At 51.6% G+C, this 21,667-nt stretch overlaps 2 protein-coding genes across 2 annotated transcripts in view; both read left to right on the top strand.

Moving 5' to 3' along the window:
• Positions 1-20,165, top strand: part of LOC144949330 (alpha/beta hydrolase domain-containing protein 17B) — a 175,709-nt gene extending 155,544 nt beyond the window's left edge. Inside the window, exon 5 of the transcript XR_013640267.1 lies at positions 18,668-20,165. The gene's annotated coding sequence lies outside the window, so the exon portion shown is untranslated. The remainder of the gene's footprint in view (positions 1-18,667) is intronic.
• LOC144949329 (cytochrome P450 1A1-like) lies at positions 1,712-18,669 on the top strand. Its single transcript, XM_078879291.1, has 7 exons — positions 1,712-1,942; positions 6,801-7,829; positions 9,049-9,175; positions 11,343-11,432; positions 13,168-13,291; positions 14,316-14,402; positions 15,763-18,669. Exons 2-7 carry the CDS (start codon positions 6,843-6,845, stop codon positions 16,046-16,048), a joined length of 1,701 nt encoding a protein of 566 aa, XP_078735417.1. The 5' UTR covers positions 1,712-1,942; positions 6,801-6,842; the 3' UTR covers positions 16,049-18,669.
• Positions 20,166-21,667: the final 1,502 nt, after the last annotated feature.

Genomic DNA, 21,667 nt, shown 5'->3' with positions numbered 1-21,667 from the left:
CACATTAAAACAGGCGCGTGGCGTTTGAGAAATGAGGATGGGTTTTTTTACCCGTCCTGGCAATAAAACACTTGATTTTAAGCTTTCGTGACTGCAGGAATCCATACTCTTTGGTTCTTTCGGTAAAGTCACGTAGGTAGAAAAAGAAAACACTTGTTAAGATAGTATTGGTTCTTTCGGTAAAGTCACGTAGAAGGGAAATACAATAATAATAAAAAAAATTACATAATAAGATTGGGAGAATTTTATCTTATTATGTTTGATTTTTATTATTTTATTATTTCCCTTCCACGTGACTTTACCGAAAGAACCAAGAATATGAATCCATGCAGTCACGAAAGCTTTAAATCGAAACTTGTTAAGATGTCCAGACACCAAATAGATACATTTTGCTTGATCAACATTCGTTACTAAGTGGCGGTGACCTCACCACGGCGTTTGTGCCAGGCTATGTGCACGTCAAGGCCACGTGAAGTGTTGAACGCCCGCTGCCAGGAGGTCACGGGACAGACCCAGGTGCCATGGGTGCCAACATGCTGTGCTTTAGCTACCCGGCGCTCCGCTCGTTGTTGTGGACGTCGCTCCTCTGCCCCCCCCCACCCCCGCTGTTGCTGTAGGGCGACTGCCTCCACCTGCCCAGTAGCAGCGTCCATCGCAAGCCTCCTCCTTGTGCATCAGCCACACACACACACACGCGCCGTTCCATCTCGGAGTGTAACATTTGCAATCGGCATCGGTTCAACGCGGGAGCACTCCGATTCAAGGGGAAACCGGCTCTGCTGCTGATGAGACATTGAATGCCGAAACCGGTCCAAGAGTTGTGCTCGTACCGAACCAATGCTGCGGTAAACGTCGCACTCCCCCAGGAGGACATGCGGCTGATGGGATTTGTAAAAAAAATGTTTAAGTGTAAAAACAAACACTCGCCGCGGTTATTGATCATGAGCGGGAATGGAACTCGGGTGGCCGAGTTCCTAGCGCAGTGCACCAACCACTACACCACCGCTCCCCCACAAAAAGACAAAGGGGGCACAGGTGGTGCATCGGGCAGTCATCTCAGTCGGTCAACCCATGGCACCGGGGTCTGCCCCGTGACCTCCTGCCAGCGGGCGTTCGACACTTCACGTGGCCTCAGCGTGCACATGGCCTGGCACAAGCGCCGTGGTGAGGTCACCGCCACTTAGTGGCGAATGGCGGTTGTTGTTGTTGTGTGTTGGTGGTGTGTGACCAGGACAAAGATCCCCCGTGTAGCCTGTAACAGACTGTTGGGGCAAGTGCTCATAGCGTGTAGGCACCTCTGAAGGCCGGCACGGCACACGAGGAGGTGGGTGGCCAGCACCACGCCCGGCCGCCTTTGTCTTCCCCAGTGGCGACGTGTACTCACCACCACCAGGTTACTCATTCGTGGCTGAGTCGACCTAGGCGAGGGCGACGACCGTTTCAGATAAATCGTCACTTGGTGTTGGCCGTGAGCGGCAATCGACCTCGCGTCACCGGTTTTCGTAGCGAAGTGTGCCAACCACTACACCCACCGCTCCCCCACCCACGACACACGCACACACACACACATCACATCACCCCCCTCCACCAACTCCCACCCCACCACCCCCCTCTGCCCACCTCTTCCATAACCAATGAACGCCATCGGCCACCCCACCAAAAGCGGCTATATAACCGCGTCCCGCGCGCGCTGGTTCAGGCACTGTCGCTCTCTCTCTCTCTCATCTCCCCTCCCACCTCTCTCTCTCTCGCTGTGTGTGTGCGTGTGCGTGCCGCGTGTCGCGTGCGTGAGTGCAACAGGCGTCGTGTGCGATCGGAGCGCGCAAACTGCGAGTCTTCGCACGCGACATCGGGGGCGAGGCGGACCCGACAAAAGCGGTTTCCTGCACCCCTCCCAGTCCATCCCCTCCCACGTCTCGCGCTCACCTGGATCTAACTGCAGGTGAGCGACTGAACGCAAGCGATTAGGGGGGGGAGTCCTGTTTGAGTTGTTTTTTAAACGCGCGTACATGTTACGTGCGTTATGTGTGTGTGTGTTGCGGCACGTGGGGTTTAACAGATATATAGTTTCGATTTAAAGCTTTAAGTGACTGCAGGGATTCATCTTCTTGGTTCTTTCGGTAAAGTCACGTAGAAGCGAAATAATAAAAATAAAACATAATCAAATACAATTCTCACGACGTTTCGGCCACAACGCAAGCAGACCTGTTCTTCACCTGAGGACGGCTGCTTGCGTTGTGGCCGAAACGTCGTGAGAATTGTATTTTATTATGTTTTTTTTCTTATTTTATTATTTCCCTTCTACGTTACTTTACCGAAAGAACCAAGAAGAAGAAAAAAATATATATATTTTTTTATCAGGTCAGAAATCGAAACTGAACCAGAGATTGTTGAGAGTCACATTCGCAAGAGAGATCGACCTGGCTACCCATAGATCCTGTAAGACATCCCACACCAAAGTGGCAAGCTCGCCACGGATAAAGGGGCAGCCCTGCAAAGCCGCTATTCTCCGTCTGCAACTAAAATCCGAGCGTGTTTCAACACGGCGACGTGAAACAAGATCGTACTCCAATTGTGAAATGCTGTAGTGGGTTTTTTTCTCTCCAACACACCGGTGTACCGTACTAGTAACTGGTACTCAGATTGTAAATGTTGTGGATTCGCTCTTCAACACACCGTTGTGTCGTACTAGTAACGAATTGTCCACATTTTGTCGACATGACAAACCTTACCAATTGGCGGTGGCGGGTTTAACGACACGTTTGTATATTTACGCGATCTAACCCAGAAAAAAACACTCTGTTATGGATATTATTTTGGCCACGAAAGCCCAAATCGCGTGTTAAAATTATGTGAAGCAGCATGCCGCGCGTTAGTCCATCGTGCAGGCTTCTTTGCTTGTTTATTATCCAGCAGCATCTGCTAAAAGCCACGGACCCGTTTCGGCGTTCAAGTGTCTCATCAGCAGAGTCGGGCTTGCGTTTAAGCCCACGTCACTCGTGTTGTTGATTGTGCTCGATGTTATCCGGCAGATATTTGCTTTAAGCGAGAACAAAACAAACTCTGCACAGGTTTCGATTTCCTGGGTCCCATCAGCAGAGCTAGGCTCATTTCAAACAAACGCTTCGCGGTTAGCGGTTGGTTAGATGGCAATACCGTGCACAGAAACGATCATGATGATTATCGTTATACTACGTGGTCATATCCTGCGCGGTGATTCAATTATTGTGCAGAACCGTCTCTAAAATATCCAAGTTGCAAAAAAAAATATCCGCAGCCTTGAAACGAAAAATAAAAATGCGATCCCGACGCTGCAGCCTCAAACGGGGGGGCGGGGGAAGTCAATAACTGGCGACGTTTCGGCTAATGACCCTTGTTCATAGCGCATCGAGGGGGTCGGGTGTGGTAGGGGAGTTACGTTCAGCCATGTGTGATTATGCTGCCGCTGCTGTGGCTACCGATGCGACACGATCGCGTTCATTGGCGAAAAATGTTGGTCCGATCTACGCAGAGCGTCGAGCTCTGATGGAAGAGTGTCTGGATGGGCGACAGCCGTTCGCTAAAACGTCTGAATAACTGGTGCTCCAGGCTACTGCCGCTACTGTTGTGCTACGCTGTGGGCAGCAGAGAAGTGCAGCACAGTGCCGGATGAAGCTAGTGCGGGACCTGTAGCATATGATGCTACAAAGGGGCCCTAAATAAAAAAAAAACATGAATATTAATAAACAATTTTTTAACTTGCATAGTAAATCAGTCGTATTTTTTTTATTTGCTATACATCCAGGTAATATGACAAATCGCTAATTTTAAAACACCCAGTCGTTCGTAAAAGTTGAAGGCGGTATAGCACTATAGTAATAGAGCAAGTGCAGAATCGCTGAACCCAAAATTGATAACTTGAAAGCATTTAGCGCGGGGGCCCTTGAAAGTGCGGGGCCCCTAGCTGCTACATACGTAGCGACTTTTGCTACGAGGATAATCCGGCACTGATGCAGCGGCATTCATTGTTGTACCGTACTTCTGTGCTCCCGTGGTGAAGTATGGTGAGGATGACCACCGCGCACGAAGTACGGAGGAGGCCCTCGTCCCGCAGTGGAGCGACGGCGCGGGGCTGTACATGTGCGCGTAACACCGGCGACGATTATCTGAACCGGTTCTGGGCCTCCCCTAGGTCGACTCAGCCTCAGATTAGTAACCCGGAGACAAAGGCGGCTGAGCGTGGTGTTGGCCACCCGTGGCCGACCTTCATAGGTGCTACTCGCTAGCAGCACTTGCCCCTGCAGTCTGTTAAGGCTACACGGTGGTGGTGGGAGTCTTTGTCTTTGTTGCACGCTGTGGTTCTGGCGGCTTTGGTGGAGCGTGTTTCGTGAGCTGTGCGTCGATGTCAGTGGGGAGCGGTGGTGCAGCGGTTAGCGCGCGAGTTCGATTCCCGGATCACGGCCACCACCAACGCCAGTGACGATGATCCCAACTGGTGTTTGAGCCACCCCTAGGTCGACTCAGCATTGAGCTCAGGACGCTCTGTAATCATCGCCGCTGGGGTTTCTGGCCACGCTCTCGTGCGCCGCGCCAGCCCTTCGTAGCTGCTCGCTAGCAGCCCTTGCCCCAAACGCCTAGCGGAGGCTATCCGGGTGACCTTTGCCTTGATTGCGTTTAAATTGTTCAACGGAGGTGGAGGAGGAGGGGTGGGGCGGTGGTGAGAGCCCTGCGCTACGAACCCGTTCAATCGCCGTCAGTGGCGAATGCGTGAACAGGCGAACTCGGCCGGACACGATTTAAGCCAGGGCGCCGTGAAACGCATCGATATCGACAACTGCTGCGGAGAGACAAAGGCGGCCGGCCGGCCGGGCGTGGCTTGGTTAGGTTTTTTTTCCGGCCACAACACTCTCACTCACGAATACCCGATCCGACTATAAATTGGTGCTCGCTACGTGACGGGAACTTCGCTCGCGAACAGCACTTGCCCCACGTGCTGTTTGAGGTGGATATTCGCCTTTGTCTAATCGTTTAATAATAATAAAAAAACCCATTGTTTTCATCGCCTAGCCGCAAGGAGTTATAAACTCGGCGGGGCTGTTTAGTACGTTGCGGTATGCGGACAGAAATATGTTTTAATGTGCATAATGACGTGGCGCAAATGGCATGTATATCATTATCGACATTCACAAGCCGAGATATGTGTAAGCATGTCAAGAGATTTACGAGGGCGTAGCGGTTATAGCCACTTCCTGCTCATTCACTGCCATCGATTTCCATTCACAAAAATAGGTCCGCACGTGCGAGAGTTTCGTGTTGGTCGCCTACAAAACACAGCGGTGGTCTAGCAATAGCCCTGCCAATATCCTTATCATTATCCCTAGCATTAGCCCAGCATTAGCCCAGCAATAGCCCTAGCAATAGACCTAGTAATAGCCCTAGCATTAGCCCTAGCAATAGCCCTAGCAATAGCCCTAGCAATAGCCCTGTCAATAGCCTTATCATTAGCCCTAGCATTAGCCCTAGCAATAGCCCTAGCAATATATCTAGCATTAGCCCAGCATTCACCCTAGCATTTGCCCTAGCAATAGCCCTAGCAATAGCCCTAGCAATAGCCATAGCAATATACCTAGCATTAGCCCTAGCATTAGCCCAGCATTCACCCTAGCATTCACCCTAGCATTAGCCCTAGCAATAGCCCTAGCAATAGCCCTAGCAATAGCCATAGCAATAGCCCTAGCATTAGCCCTAGCATTAGCCCAGCATTCACCCTAGCATTAGCCCTAGCAATAGCCCTAGCAATAGCCCTAGCAATAGCTCTAGCAATAGCCCTAGCAATATACCTAGCATTAGCCCTAGCAATAGCCCTAGCATTAGCCCTAGCAATAGCCCTAGCATTAGCCCTAGCAATAGCCATAGCAATATACCTAGCATTAGCCCTAGCATTAGCCCAGCATTCACCCTAGCATTCACCCTAGCATTAGCCCTAGCAATAGCCCTAGCAATAGCCCTAGCAATAGCCATAGCAATAGCCCTAGCATTAGCCCTAGCATTAGCCCAGCATTCACCCTAGCATTAGCCCTAGCAATAGCCCTAGCAATAGCCCTAGCAATAGCTCTAGCAATAGCCCTAGCAATATACCTAGCATTAGCCCTAGCAATAGCCCTAGCATTAGCCCTAGCAATAGCCCTAGCATTAGCCCTAGCAATAGCCATAGCAATATACCTAGCATTAGCCCTAGCAATAGCCCTAGCATTAGCCCTAGCAATAGCCCTAGCATTAGCCCTAGCAATAGCCATAGCAATATACCTAGCATTAGCCCTAGCAATAGCCCTAGCAATAGCCCTAGCATTAGCTCTAACACGAGCCGTATCCCTAGCCCTAACACTAGCCCGTTACGGGTGACAACTCAGCGCCTAATCACTCTCTGGGCAATAAATCGGTTACCACGTTGTGGTAATCCCGCAGCGGTTGTGCTCTGAAGGAACTATCCGCAGCTATGGGAGTGTGCATGCGTGCGTGCGTGTGTGAGGTCATTGCTATTTAAATAGCTTATATTAAATGATGATTAATATCGACCATGCTCCTAACGCGTGTGTTTCTGTGTGTCTGTCTGTCTTTGTGTACCCGCGTGTGTGTGTGTCCATGTATGTATGTATGCGTATTTGTGTCTGGGTGTTATGTGTATGTCTTTGTCTCGGATGTTGTGTGTGTGAACCTCTGTGTGTGCCTTGTGGATGTCTGTCTGTGTGTGCCTTGTGCATGTCTGTCTGCGTGTCTGTGTGTGCGTGTGTGTATCACCCAACCCTTACACACACACACAGTCCGCACCGGTATCACCCCTCGGGCAAGACAAAAACCTCGCCATGTCGGACCCAAACCTCTCAGAGGATCAAATGGTCCACCAGCCTCAACAGCACCACGGCGTGTGGCCCATCACGGTGCAGGTCTTCCTCCTCATCCTCTCCGCCGTCTTTCTGGCGCTCGCCGCCCTACAGAAGAAGCGATCGTCCACGTCGTCTTCGTCGTCGTCATCGACGCCGCCACCGTCATCCTACCCGACTCCGCGCGGCCCGTTCGCATGGCCCTTCGTCGGAAACGCCATGGAGCTGGGCAGCGCTCCCCACGTGACGCTGGCTCGCTGGAGCAAAGTCTACGGCGACGTCATGAAGATACAGATCGGCTCGCGTCCCGTGGTGGTGCTCAGCGGCCTGGAGACCATCAGACAGGCGCTCGTGCGCCAAGGCGACAGCTTCGCCGGGCGGCCAAAGTTCGAGTCCTTCTCGATCGTGGGGAACGGCCTGAGTCTGGCGTTCAACAGCACGTACGGGCCCGCGTGGAAGGCCCACAAGAGGATGGCGCAGGGTGCACTGAGGGCCTTCTCTGAAGAGGAGGTGCGGCCGTCGACGGGAACCTCGACGGCGTCGGCGTCGATGTGCGCTTTGGAAGAGCACACCGCGTCCGAAGCCACGGAGCTCGTGCAGATCTTCCTGGAGGGCAGCAAGGCCGTTGCCGGCACCGCCACCACCACCGGCGACGGGCAACAGCCGACGACCACGAAACCCGGGTTCGATGCCGTGCAGCCGCTGGCGCTCGCCGTGGCGAACGTGATCACCGCGCTGCTCTTTGGCACGCGGTACGCGCACGACGACGAGGAGCTCGCGGGCATCGTGGCGCTGGCCCACGACTTCGTGAAGGTGACGGCGGCCGGCAACATCGGCGACTTCGTGCCGGCGGCGCGCCTGCTGCTGCCCTCGTGCAGGAGCAGCATGCGGCGCTTCACGGCGCTCAACCATCGCTTCTCCGAGTTCATCAGGCGCCGCGTGTCCGAGCACCACAGCAGCCACGACAAGGTGAGCCGTGGGGGGGGGGGGTGGTGAGGCAGAGAGGTGATGTAGCCACCGCGTGCGGCCAAACAGCTTTTGTTTGGAACTAAGGAGTCGGGGGAGGGAGGGTTGTGCAACTTTGCCGGCTCCGTTCGGCACTTTGAAGGGGCGTGCAGCTTCGTGAACGTTCTTTATCAAGGGCTCACCGCCGTCTCGTATTCGCCGCACGGTCGCATTGTGGCTCTTGAAATGTTGAGTCTTGTGGGGTTTTTTTTTACCGAATTCGGGAAAACAAAAACTCGCGCGGCACGGGCTAGAGACGAGACGGAGTGATGTGGCACAGAAAAAAAACGTGGAGCTGAGTGGACTTGCCGACGACCGGTTACCAGCGGTGTCAAGATCGGCCTCTGTGGAGGAGGCTTGCGAGAGACGCTGCTGGGCAGTTGGAGGCAGTCGCCCCTCCAGCCACAGCGGGGGGCAAGAGAGGCGACGCTCACAACAACGAGCGGAGCGCCGGGCGGCTAAAACCGCAGCAAATTGGCACAGTTGGCGCATGTACCAGCCACCTCAGTCAGCCGACCCTATGGCACCTGCTGGGTCTGTCCCGTGAAACTCCAGTCGAGGGGCCTTCGACAGGCCACGTGGTCGCCCCCGAGTGCACACCGACCATCGCTCGCCTTGAGCAAACCCCGCGTGCGCTTCCACAGCGGCCAATGTGCGATGTCCCCGACGCTTGCTCTGACAGGCGCGTTCCCCCCCCACCCCCTCATTCCTCGCCGGAGTCAACACTCCACGCGTGCTGTCCCCTCTCCCTTCCGTCTCGCTGATATTTTATGACCCTCCAATCCTTTACACAAAATAAGAATAATAGCAATGCAGGTGTGCGTGTGTGTCCCACCACCACCCTCACTCTACGCGGTAGAGCTGCCTGCCGAGTAGCGCACACAGAACACACACAGTGCACAAACAGTACACACGCAGTACACACACACAGGACGCATACAAAGTACACACGCAGTACGCAATGCTGTCCCACGCCCGACTGCATAGCCCGCATTGCAGAGTGTGAATTCGAACCGCGGCAAGTGTGGCGAATTTTGGATAGCAATAGGTGATACCCGCACGATACAGCGCGAAATCTTGCGAACCGAAGCAAAAATAAAAGGATAAACAAAAATGAAAATGGACCTCGAGGATGCTTTTCGAAATGTTAACGCGGTCGCCCGATGTCGTCACGTGACCGCAGAGCAACGTGACTGACGTCACCAGCTGGCTCATCTCGCTCAGCCATGACTCCAAGTTCGACGAGAACGGGAACGTGGAGTTTCCGCTGGACAAGGTGTCTTCCATCGTGTCGGACTTCTTGGGAGCCGGTGAGCGAGAGGGTGCCACCTGGCGTGGAGGTTTCGTTGAAGGATAGCAGCAGCAGCAACATAATCAACAACAACATCATCATCAACAACATAATCAACAACACGAACAGCAACATCATCATCAACAACATCATCAACAACATCATCAACAACAACATGAACAACAACATCATCAACAACACGAACAGCAACATCATCAACAACAACATCATCATCAACAACATAATCAACAACACGAACAGCAACATCATCAACAACATCATCAACAACAACATGAACAACAACATCATCAACAACACGAACAGCAACATCATCAACAACAACATCATCATCAACAACATCATCATCATCATCAACAACAACATGAACAACATCATCATCAACAACAACATGAACAACATCATCATCAACAACAACATCATCAACAACAACATGAACAACATCATCATCAAGAACAACATCATCATCAACAACAACATCATCAACAACAACATCATCATCAACAACAACATGAACATCATCATCAACAACAACATGAACAACATCATCAACAACAACATGAACAACAACATCATCAACAACATCATCAACAACAACATCATCAACAACAACATGAACAACAACATCATCAACAACATCATCAACAACAACATCATCAACAACAACATGAACAACATCATCATCAACAACAACATGAACAACATCATCATCAACAACAACATCATCAACAACAACATGAACAACAACATCATCATCATCAACAACAACATCATCAACAACACGAACAGCAACATCATCAACAACATCATCAACAACAAACTCAACACATCTCGTGTCGTTAACACTGCGTGTATGGAATGAAACATTGAGAGGTGGTAGGGTTAGCAGCTTGGAGGTGGGGAATAGGAATGTGTGGAGGAGAGGGTTGGGCAGCTTGGAGGTGGGGAATAGGGATGTGTGGAGGAGAGGGTTGGGCAGCTTGGAGGTGGGGAATAGGGATGTGTGGAGGAGAGGGTTGGGCAGATTGGAGGTGGGGAATAGGGATGTGTGGAGGAGAGGGTTGGGCAGCTTGGAGGTGGGGAATAGGAATGTGTGGAGGAGAGGGTTGGGCAGCTTGGAGGTGGGGAATAGGAATGTGTGGAGGAGAGGGTTGGGCAGCTTGGAGGTGGGGAATAGGGATGTGTGGAGGAGAGGGTTGGGCAGATTGGAGGTGGGGAATAGGGATGTGTGGAGGAGAGGGTTGGGCAGATTGGAGGTGGGGAATAGGAATGTGTGGAGGAGAGGGTTGGGCAGCTTGGAGGTGGGGAATAGGAATGTGTGGAGGAGAGGGTTGGGCAGATTGGAGGTGGGGAATAGGAATGTGTGGAGGAGAGGGTTGGGCAGATTGGAGGTGGGGAATAGGGATGTGTGGAGGAGAGGGTTGGGCAGATTGGAGGTGGGGAATAGGAATGTGTGGAGGAGAGGGTTGGGCAGATTGGAGGTGGGGAATAGGGATGTGTGGAGGAGAGGGTTGGGCAGCTTGGAGGTGGGGAATAGGAATGTGTGGAGGAGAGGGTTGGGCAGCTTGGAGGTGGGGAATAGGAATGTGTGGAGGAGAGGGTTGGGCAGCTTGGAGGTGGGGAATAGGGATGTGTGCAGGATAGTTCTAGATTTTAAGTTTTCGTGACTGCAAGGATTCATACTCTTTGGTTTTTTCGGTAAAGTCACGTAGGTAAAAAAAATGAAATAAATTGCTACAGCATTGCTACAGCCATTTTACTGGAGCGGTTACACCTGATGACGGAGGCTTGTGTTGCTTCCGAAACGTCGTGATTTTATTAAATTTATTTAAATTTTTTACCTACGTGACTTTACCGAAAAAAACAAAGAGTATGTGGAGGATAGGTTTAATCAGATTGCAGGTTCAGATTAGAAGCAACCTTTGACCTTGAGCGACTGAGTGAGCGATTTAAATTCTCACGCCGTTTTAGGATGAGCTACAGAGGGCTCCAGCTCAACCTGTGATTAATTAGAACGAGAATAATCTCAGCACGAACACTGGGAATCGGCATGTCCACTGATGCAAGTCATTCATAGCCCAGCCCCCCTCCCCGCTCCAGTGCAGTTGCACCGCCTGCACACTCGTGGCGATGTCGCTGAACCCCTGTCTGTGCTCGCCGTGTCGCAGGGTTCGACACGATCTCCACGACACTCAGCTGGAGCATGCTGTACCTCGCCGCCTACCCGGACATACAGCAGCACATCCACCAGGAGCTTGGTGAGTGCCGTCACTGCGGTTATACACCCACCAGTACCGCTCACCACCACCAACTACCACTACCGCTCAGCACCACCACTTACCACCACCAACCACTCACCACTACAGCTCAGCACCACCACTCACCACCAGCAACCACTCACCACCACCAACTACCACTACCGCTCAGCACCACCACTTACCACCACCAACCACTCACCACTACCGCTCACCAGCACCAACCACCACCACCACCAACCACTCACCACCACCACCCACTCACCACCACCACCCACTCACCACAACCACCAACCACTCACCACCACCAACCACTCACCACCACCACCCACTCACCACAACCACCAACCACTCACCACCACCATCCACACACCACAACCACCAACCACTCACCACCACCCACGCACCACCACCACCAACCACTCACCACTACCACCCACTCGTCACCACCACCAACCTATTCGTCACCACCAATCACCAGTGGCTAGAGTTGGGCAGAATGCACCAACGTGACGCGACACAGGTTGAGATGTAACTCCGGAATATCGGCAAAGTGAACGCGATGTTTCATGCACATTTTAAATGCACTGCAAAGCCTTTACGTAGCACCGTGTACTATTTATGTGAAATGTATCAAACTACATTATTTCACACTGCCAGCCACCTCGCACCGTCACCACATTCTAAGTTGTGCCCACAATTACAAAGTGGGGTTCATTTGGGGGGTATAACGACACACGCAGCTGTGGTCACGCAATGCCATCAGTGGGGCTCCTTTAGGGGGTATTACGGCACAAGCAGTTGTGGTCACGCAATGCCATCGGGGGGTTCTTTAGGGGGTATAACGACACACGCAGTTGTGGTCACGCAATGCCATCAGTGGGGTTCATTTGGGGGGTATTACGACACACGCAGCTGTGGTCACGCAATGCCATTAATGGGGTTCATTTGGGGGGTATTACGACACACGCAGCTGTGGTCACGCAATGCCATCGGTGGGGTTCATTTGGGGGGTATAACGACACACGCAGTTGTGGTCACGCAATGCCATCAGTGGGGTTCCTTTAGGGGGTATTACGACACAAGCAGTTGCGGTCACGCAATGCCATCGGGGGGTTTTTTAGGGGATATAACGACACACGCAGTTGTGGTCACGCAATGCCATCAGTGGGGTTCATTTGGGGGGTATTACGACACACGCAGTTGTGGTCACGCAATGCCATCAGTGGGGTTCCTTTAGGGGGTATTACGACACAAGCAGTTGCGGTCACGCAATGCCATCGGGGGGTTCTTTAGGGGATATAACGACACACGCAGTTGTGGTCACGCAATGCCATAAATGGGGTTCATTTGGGGGGTATAACGACACACGCAGTTGTGGTCACGCAATGCCATCAGTGGGGTTCCTTTAGGGGGTATTACGACACAAGCAGTTGCGGTCACGCAATGCCATCGGGTGGTTCTTTAGGGGATATAACGACACACGCAGTTGTGGTCACGCAATGCCATCAATGGGGTTCATTTGGGGGGTATTACGACACACGCAGCTGTGGTCACGCAATGCCATCGGTGGGGTTCATTTGGGGGGTATTACGACACACGCAGTTGTGGTCACGCAATGCCATCGGTGGGGTTCATTTGGGGGGTATAACGACACAAGCAGCTGTGGTCACGCAATGCTTCCTCTGCACCGCTCACAATTGCAATGTGGGGCTCCTCTGTGGGGGTATGCCGACAGACGCAGTGGTGGGCAGGCAGAGACGACCGTCACTCAACGACCGCCGCCAGTTGCCCTTCACGGAAGCCTTCATCCTGGAAGTGCTGAGACACTCGTCCGTGGTTCCATTCACCATCCCACACAGGTGAGCGCCGGTTTTCTCCGGGAACTCCGGTTCTGAAGCAGAGGTCGCAAACGGGTTTTGATTCCTTACCCGTACCCGGCCGCACCAGGGTCGCAAACGGGTACCCGTACTTGGCCGTACGGGTATCGGGTACCTGATTGCGACCTCTGGGATGAAGCCACGTTGCAGGCGCGGGTGGGTTGATTCTAGGAACTTGAATTTTGAGAAGAGACAAGACGTTGTGAAATGAGTGACAAACGGTTACTCACCAGTGAATCACGGCCTACCCGTACCCGGCCGCACCAGGGTCGCAAACGGATAGATCATGTTCTGAAGCCATGATCTATCCGCTGCTGGGTGAAGGCCTTCACTCCGCCCCTCCCCGCTAAGCCACACTGCACTACGCTGGCGAGTGCGAGGTTGGTGAGGGCTGCCCGTGACGGGTTTAGAGAGCACGCCCCGCTGACGTGAGCCTTAGCCCGGGTCGCCGGGTTCACGGCAGAGGTCGCAACCGGGTACCCGATACCCGTACCCTACCCGATACCTGGCTACCCGTACCCAGCCGAGTCACTGGTGAGTCACCGTTTGTCACTCATTTCGGGTAGGGTACGGGTACAGGTAGGGTAGGCAGTCAAATGCAAACAAAAAACAATACTCTGATAATTTTTTTGTTTACATTTGACTGCAAGTATTGTGGTTAATGTAAGCATGATTCCTTGCAAAAGGTGTCAGTTTTGTTGCCAGAAAAAAGGGGAAAACCCCTATTAATAACAAAGCTATGTATATATTAAAAAGGCCCGCAGTAAAGGTTAAGTCTCCTCGAGGAGGTCTTCTCGACAGGACCTCCTCGAGAGGACCTCCTCGAGAGGACCACCTCGACAGCACCTCCTCGAGAGGACCACTGATTTAACCCATTGGCTGGAATGATGAAGTTGGCACGGCTACCACCACCGTGTCCCATCCCTCACCCACATCACCCCCCGCCCACCACCAGTCCACCACCACCACCTCCACCCTGTCTAATCCGAGTGTTCCACTTCTCCAGCACCACGCGTGACACCGTGCTGCAGGGATTCTTCATTCCCAAGGACACCTGCATCTTCATCAACCAGTGGCAGGTGAACCATGACAGGTGAGTGGTGGCCACAATGAGCGGGACACGTTGATCATTTATTATCATTATTAATTATCTTACTCTTGGCTACATCACCACGGGAGGGGGAGTCTAAACTAAACTAAACTATTTTTCGATGTAAAGCTTTCGTGACTGCAGGGATTCATCTTCTTGGTTCTTTTGGTAAAGTCACGTAGAATGGAAATAATAAAATAATAAAAATATAACGTGACTTTACCGAAAGAACCAAGAAGATAAACTATTTTTCTTATTTTACCAGGTAAGGCCCACTTGAGCTTTGTAGCTATTTTTCAGAAACGACTTTACCGCAAACGATATCTGAACGAAGTGGGCTCATCGAGTGGAAATGTATAGCAGCCAAACGCTCTAAACGCGTGATGCTGATTCTAAACGCGGAGGGGAAAACCCGGAGGACCCGCAGAAAAATCCACGCGACCACAGAGAGACGCAAACTCCAAATATACAGCAGCAGCAGGCGTCAGGGTCGGGATTGAACCGACGACGTCCTGTATACCAGGCGAGGTAGTTAACATCTCGCCCCCACGTGTTAATGATGCAATGCAATGGGGGGAAGGAGCAGGAGAGGGAAGGGAGGCCGAGATGGAAGTCCCCACCACCCAGAGGGACAGAGAGAGAGGAGGCTCTGCATGCAGATATGAGCTACCCGTCAGAGGCCGTTGAACCGCGAGAAGGGCTGCGTGCAGATGCAGCACTTGTCGTAGTTTAAAAAATAGAGAGCGAGAGAGAGAGAGCGAAATGGAGTAGGAAGAGAGGAGGTAGAGAGAGAGAGAGGGGGGGCAGAGAGGGGGGTAGAGAGAGAGAGGGAAGGTGTAAGGAGAGCAGAGCGAGAAATATTTTCTTAAATCTTTCATTTAAAAGGGAGGGGGGGTGGTTTACATGAAGCAAATCATTGAAAAAAAACTAAATGATGAACGAAGCAAAGTGTCGACTACACCGAGCATCTTCTTGTTTCCTTTGATTGTAAAAAAAGAGAGAGAGGAGGAGGAGGGTCGGGCAGGGAGGAGGAGGGGGAGGAGGAGGGAGAGGAGGGATGTAACAAGCAACTCTCAGGGCCGGTCGCGTGGCTTATGGGACGCGTGAACGAAACATAAACACAACTTTCATTTATTTTTATATGTGGAGAGGCGGACACGCAAAGTAGGGGAGGAGAGCGGGCCGACTGGCCGATTATTTATTTAGTTTATTGTTATCAGTGTCCAAGGCCGTAATTATAATATATATTTGGGGGGCAGTGTGTTGTCCTTCCCCGCACCTCGTACGGTGCGAAAGAAAGTCCAACGTACACACGTACACACACACGCGCTCATCATCACCGCCCTCTTCCCTCTGCGTGCAGCACGCTCTGGGACGAGCCGTTCGCCTTCCGTCCCGAGCGCTTCCTGAGCGAGGATCAGTCCTCCGTGGACCGCACGCGCTCCGCCAACCTGCTCGCCTTCGGCACGGGCAAGCGACGCTGCATGGGCGAGGCGGTGGCTCGCTCCGAGCTCTTCCTCTTCCTCTCCATCCTCCTGCACCACCTGCGGATCCGGACGGCCGACGGCCAAGCGCCCGACATGTCCGCCGTGTACGGCCTCTCGCTCAAGCACCGCACGTGCCTGCTGCTCGCCGAGTCGCGGAGTTGAGCACGTGCGCTTGCGTGCGTGTGTGCGCGTGTGTGTGTGTGCGTGCGTGCGTGTGTGCGCTGGGGCGGTGGTGACCACTCACCACCCACCCCCCACGTGTGCCGCTCCCACCTTCATAGGTGCTCGCGAACAGCACTTGCCCCGACAGTCTGTTGCGGCTACACGGGCGATCTCTGTCTTTGTCCGGCGGGTGTTTGTTGGCGCGGTCTGTTTCCGTGACCACCTTGGGCAGCTTGGGCCTTTGACACTTCACGTGACGGTCCTCAAAGTGCACCTAGCCTGGCACGAGCGCTGCGGTGACGTCGCCATCGCTTAGCTGTGGACGGCGGCTCTTGCTGTTTTGGTCGCTGCTGTCGTCAGATTCCCAGCCACGACGATCAGGCGCGGTCCTATTGCTCGCCTAGGTCGACTCAGCCTTAAAAAGATTATCTGGTGTGGTGTGTGAACATCAGCACTAAGATGGTTGGGCGGGGGAGACAAATGCGGCCGGGCGTGGTGCTCGCAACACCACCCGCTCGCGTGTGCCGTGCCGGCCTTAATAGGTGCTCGCTAACAGCACCCACCCCAACAGCCTGCTGTTTGCGGCTTGGAGGAGTGTTTGGCTTTGTGTGCGAGTGATGTTGCCTTGGCCGGCGTCATTCATGTGCGGAAATTATGACAGGTCCGGAATCGATCAGGAAATGTGTTGTGCAGGCTCGCCAGGTGGTCGTGGTCAGTTTATCTCCCCTGGATGATGATGGTGGTGGTGGATATTCTAGATGGTGATGGTGGAGGAGGTTATCTTTGAAGCTGGTGGATGACATTGGATATTTTGGATTGGGAGTAGAGGTGGTGAAGGTGTATTTTTTTAATGTTGATGATGATAATGCTGCTGCTGCTGATGATGGATGTTTTGGATAATGGTGGTGTATATTTGGAGTGATGAGGATGATGATGGTGGTGGTGATGATGCTTAGAAGGGTAATGACTTCGATGGTATTGATTGTGATGATGTGCATGATGCTGACGATGATGATATTGATGATGATGATGATGATGGTGCTCATATTGATGATGATGATGATGATGACGCTGGTGGTGGTTAGCCACCATGCGACTCGCATCCCTACCCCGTGTGTTCGTGTCACCTTGACGAGTTGGGAGGTCGCGTGACGACTCCGTGATGGTGACACTGGCTGCCGTGACTGTTATTTTGGAATTGCACGCGACTGGCTAAGCGTGCAACGAGTACTCGCCAGGCAGTTCATTTTCTTTATGTAAAATACAAGTATGGGTAGAGGCGCAGCCCTGCAATTGCGTTGCTCTGCCAGGGGAGCTCCAAGGGCTTCCTCGAGGAGACCTCCTCGACAGGACCTCCTCGAGAGGACCTTGAGAGGACCTTCTCGAGGGGGCCTCCTCGACAGGACCTCCTCGCGAGGACCTCGAGAGGACTTGCTCGAGGAGACCTCCTCGAGAGGACGACCTCCTCGAGAAGGCCTACTCGAGAGGACCTCCTCCAGAGCACTACCTCCTCGAGGAGGCCTACTCGAGAGGACCTCCTCGAGAGGACCTCCTCGATAGGACCTCCTCGAGAGGACCTCGAGAGGACTTGCTCGAGGAGACCTCCTCGAGAGGACGACCTCCTCGAGAAGGCCTACTCGAGAGGACCTCCTCGAGAGGACCTCCTCGAGAAGGCCTACTCGAGAGGACCTCCTCGAAAAGACCTCGGAAGGACCTCCTCAAGGAGACTTCCTCGAGGAGGCCTACTCGAGAGGACCTCCTCGAGAGGACCTCCTCGAGAGGACCTCCTCATTTAGAGGGTACTTGGCCTACTCCCCTACGCTAACCAGACCGCCTTATTGAATGTAGCTTGTTTTCATTCTCACACTGTGCATTTGTAATTAATACTTTATACCAAATAATGAGGGTTGGGGTTTTATTTGAAAAATGTGTATTCTAGAGGTATGTGTGTATTCGTGTGTGTGTGTGTGTGTCAAAGGGGGCGGTGAATAATGACGTAGCAATTCGCACACTGCGCTCCACAAACCCGAGGTTAGGGCTAAATAACATCAGCGGCACAGGTCCTGTGTATCAATTCGTCGGCCTCGCCTAGGTCGACTCAGCCTTTAAAGAAGGGCCTGGCGTGCTGTGTAAACATCAGTAACCTGGGTTTGACACAAAGGCGGCCGGGCGTGGTCCTGGCCACACACATCATGCTTTGTGCCGGCCTTCATAGCTGCTCGCCAACAGCACTTGCCCCCAAGTGTCTAGTAAGGCTATATGGGGGGTCTTTGTCTTTGTGTGTGTTACCAGAATGGGTATATATGGTACTAGGTGCCGTGTTTGTGGAATTTTGTACGAAAACATATTTAAAAAAATAAAAAAAAACATAAAATTCCGAGCATGATTAAACTGGTAGCTGCTAAGGCCTAAAGCCGACCTTACATTTGGGCCATCCAGTCGCGCGCAACTTGAGGTCGCGCGCAACTAAATTGCTCAACAGTCGCACGCAACAAGTTGATTCCTGGTGGCGACAAACGGCTTATTACCGCTCACGCGATCAGGGCAACGGGTTCGTGGCCACGTGTTTCGTCGCGTTGCTCACATTCGCCGACCCAACGTGGGCAACGTGTGGCAGAGGTCGCAAACGGGTTTTGATTCCTTACCCGTACCCGTACCCGGCCACACCAGGGTCGCAAACGGGTACCCGTACCTGGCCGGGTACGGGTAGCCGGGTATCGGGTAGGGTACGGGTATCAGGTACCCGGTTGCGACCTCTGACGTGTGGAAAAAGCGGTTGCAGGCAACTTGGTCACGCGGCGATTTCGAAAGAGCGATTTTTGGGTTTGTGCAAATCATTTGGCGATGACGCTGCTGCTGCGTTGGCGGGTGAGCACCACCGGCGCCTGTTCCGCGTTATAATTGGGGGGCATGTTCTGCGTTATAACGGGTGGGGGGGGGCACATTTCGCGTTATAACGGGGGCCAAATTCCACGTTGTGCTAAAAGTGCTCCCCCGTAGAAGAACCGAGTTATAGCCAAAACGCGTTAATCGAGGACTTCGCATCGAGTCAATAATTTAATATCACAGTCAAGGGCTTGGGATTGAAGTCACCGCTGCTGCTGCTGTTGTTGTTGTCATTGTTGTTGTTGTCATTGTTGTCCAAGTGACGATTCCGAATCGACGCCGAGCGATTCACTGCCGATCCGTGTCTCGACCATACCCCCAACAAACTCAGTGATGCTATTCTCACGAATCTCACTCAAGAACCGATTGTTCGTGTCGTCTCGTTCGCATTGACTTCGTTTGCTTCGTCTCGTTCGCGTTGCCCGTCATTAATTCCGTCAGTAGCACCGATGAACAAAAATGACATTGATTCTTAGATGCACGTGTATGTGTGTGCGTTGAACTTCTTTCGCACCGTACGATTCTTACTCGAATTGTGCACGTGAATGTCGAATCGTTGTTTTTTTTTACTCCTCACACTTCGTTACGTGCCTATCAAATTAGCATCGACCCAATTAATGTAATGAGTATTTCGTGGATTTGGGTTTTAAGTTTGTTTTTGTGACATTAAACTGAAAGCAGTAGCATCTAGAGCTGTTGGTCTTAACCTCTACTGCAGCCTTTGCACCCGTTTGGTTTTCGATCGTTTAAAAAACGTATAATGCAAATAAAACAAACCATAGGGTTTGATGAAACAAAGTTGTAACTTACGTGCCCGTCTTTAACTTGTGTTTGCGATGGCTTAACTTCTAAAAACAAATGTGGCCGTGTCTCGTGCCCCCAGAAAGGGAATCTCGCACTCCCCAGGGAGTGCACGCACCCCAGGTTAAGAACCGCTCCTCTAGAGTATATAAAATATGGAGCTTATATATGTGAATGCACAAAACGTTGGTTCTACGTCTGTTAAGGAAATTATGATCAACTTATATCTGTGAACTATGCAATACTGTCTATGGGAAGTCTTAACGGGTGTTTTTTGTTTGTTTGTTTGTTTTAAGTATTTTAATTCACCATTTCGTACAAAGTTTAAGTCATAATTTATCGTATGTTCTGTAATTTTAAGTACCAGCAAGGGCTTGACCAGAAATCCGCAACATGTACTCGCGTTTATATGAAATAAAACAAAAACAAGTCTATTCACGAAACTAAAAGCGGTGTTTAATGTTGTTGTCGTTGTCATTATTGGCCAACATAACACGTAGGCTTTCGCGACCAATATTCATAATAAAGTTTTTGGGTTAGATCGCGTTATCCATAAATGTGTCGTAACCCTCCACCACCCGACACGGCCAATCAGCAAAAAAGTGTCACGTTGACAAAAGACAAATAGTTCACTACTTTAGCCCACCGGTGTGTTGAAGAGTGAAACCACAACATTTTCCAGCATCATCGGGCGAATTGCCCGATGACGCTGGATGCAATTACCAGCGAAACGTCGTACTCAAAAATTGTAAATGTTGTGGTTTCACTCTTCAACACACCGGTGGGCTAAAGTAGTGAACTATTTGTCTTTTGTCAACGTGACACTTTTTTTGCTGATTGGCCGTGTCGGGTGGTGGAGGGTTACGACACATTAATGAATAACGCGATCTAAACCCAAAAACTTTATTATCAATTGTTGGCCAAGTTGACAAACGTGCAAACTCCACCTGCGCCGAAGAGGAGAGTTTCCAATCCTCTGCCGGTGGACGTGCGGTCGGTCAGAAACGCATTCAGAGAGGCGGCTGCCGCCTGCAGGCTGGGAAGTTATAGCGGGAGGACAACGGAGTGAGAGAGAGAGAGAGGGGAACCACGTGGAGCGAAGAGGGGACAGACGACGCCCGACGCGACATCGCGTGTGACGAACTGGTTGTCTCGATACTTTCTGGTTCTTTCGATAAAGTCACATCAGGTAGAAAAAATAATAAAAGATCACGACGTTTCGATCGCAACACAAGCGGTCCGTCCTCAGGCGCGACTTTACCGAAAGAACCAAAGAGTATGGATTCCTGCAGTCACGAAAGCTTCAAATCGGGATTGAACCGCCTCTACGGGGAGGGTTTCCACATAACTATTAGATCTTCCATTGGAAGGGCGTTATTAATCAGGTAAAGTCTTAACTGACTGTGATGTTTCCATCCTACCTGCCTATGTCAGCTGTTATTTCCGACTCTCTGTGTCTGTCACTCTCTCTCTCTCTGTGCATCTCTCTTAGATAGCTCCTTGTGGTAACAGCTCTCTCGCTGGTTCAGCAGTTCCATTGCTGGATTATTATTATTGCGTTTGCGTTCGAAACGTCCGTTATCTTTTATTATTTTGTCTACCTACGTGACTTTACCGAAAGACGCAAAGAGTATGGATTTCTGCAGTCACGAAAGCTTAAAATCAAGACTGGTCGTCTCGAATCAAACTCTACTACTTGAGCGCATCTTAGGTTTAAAAGTAACGACGTCTATTTTGGCGACAGGATGAGCAGAAGGTCACGAACTCTGGTAATATCAGCAAGAAGCATCTCAACAAAAACCTTACAAACACAGCAATTAAAGATTCATGCACGGAATCGATTGTACGGGGTCCAAACCACGTGTAAATACACATGCAAATGAAATGTGAATGCATAAATATAAACAAGACAAAAATATAGAAAAACAAATA

Source organism: Lampetra fluviatilis, chromosome 53 (genome assembly GCF_964198595.1).
Source record: "Lampetra fluviatilis chromosome 53, kcLamFluv1.1, whole genome shotgun sequence".
In the NCBI taxonomy this organism is placed as follows: domain Eukaryota; kingdom Metazoa; phylum Chordata; class Hyperoartia; order Petromyzontiformes; family Petromyzontidae; genus Lampetra; species Lampetra fluviatilis.
The sequence above is the reverse complement of the archived record's forward strand: the minus strand, read 5'-3'. Positions and strand labels throughout refer to the sequence as shown.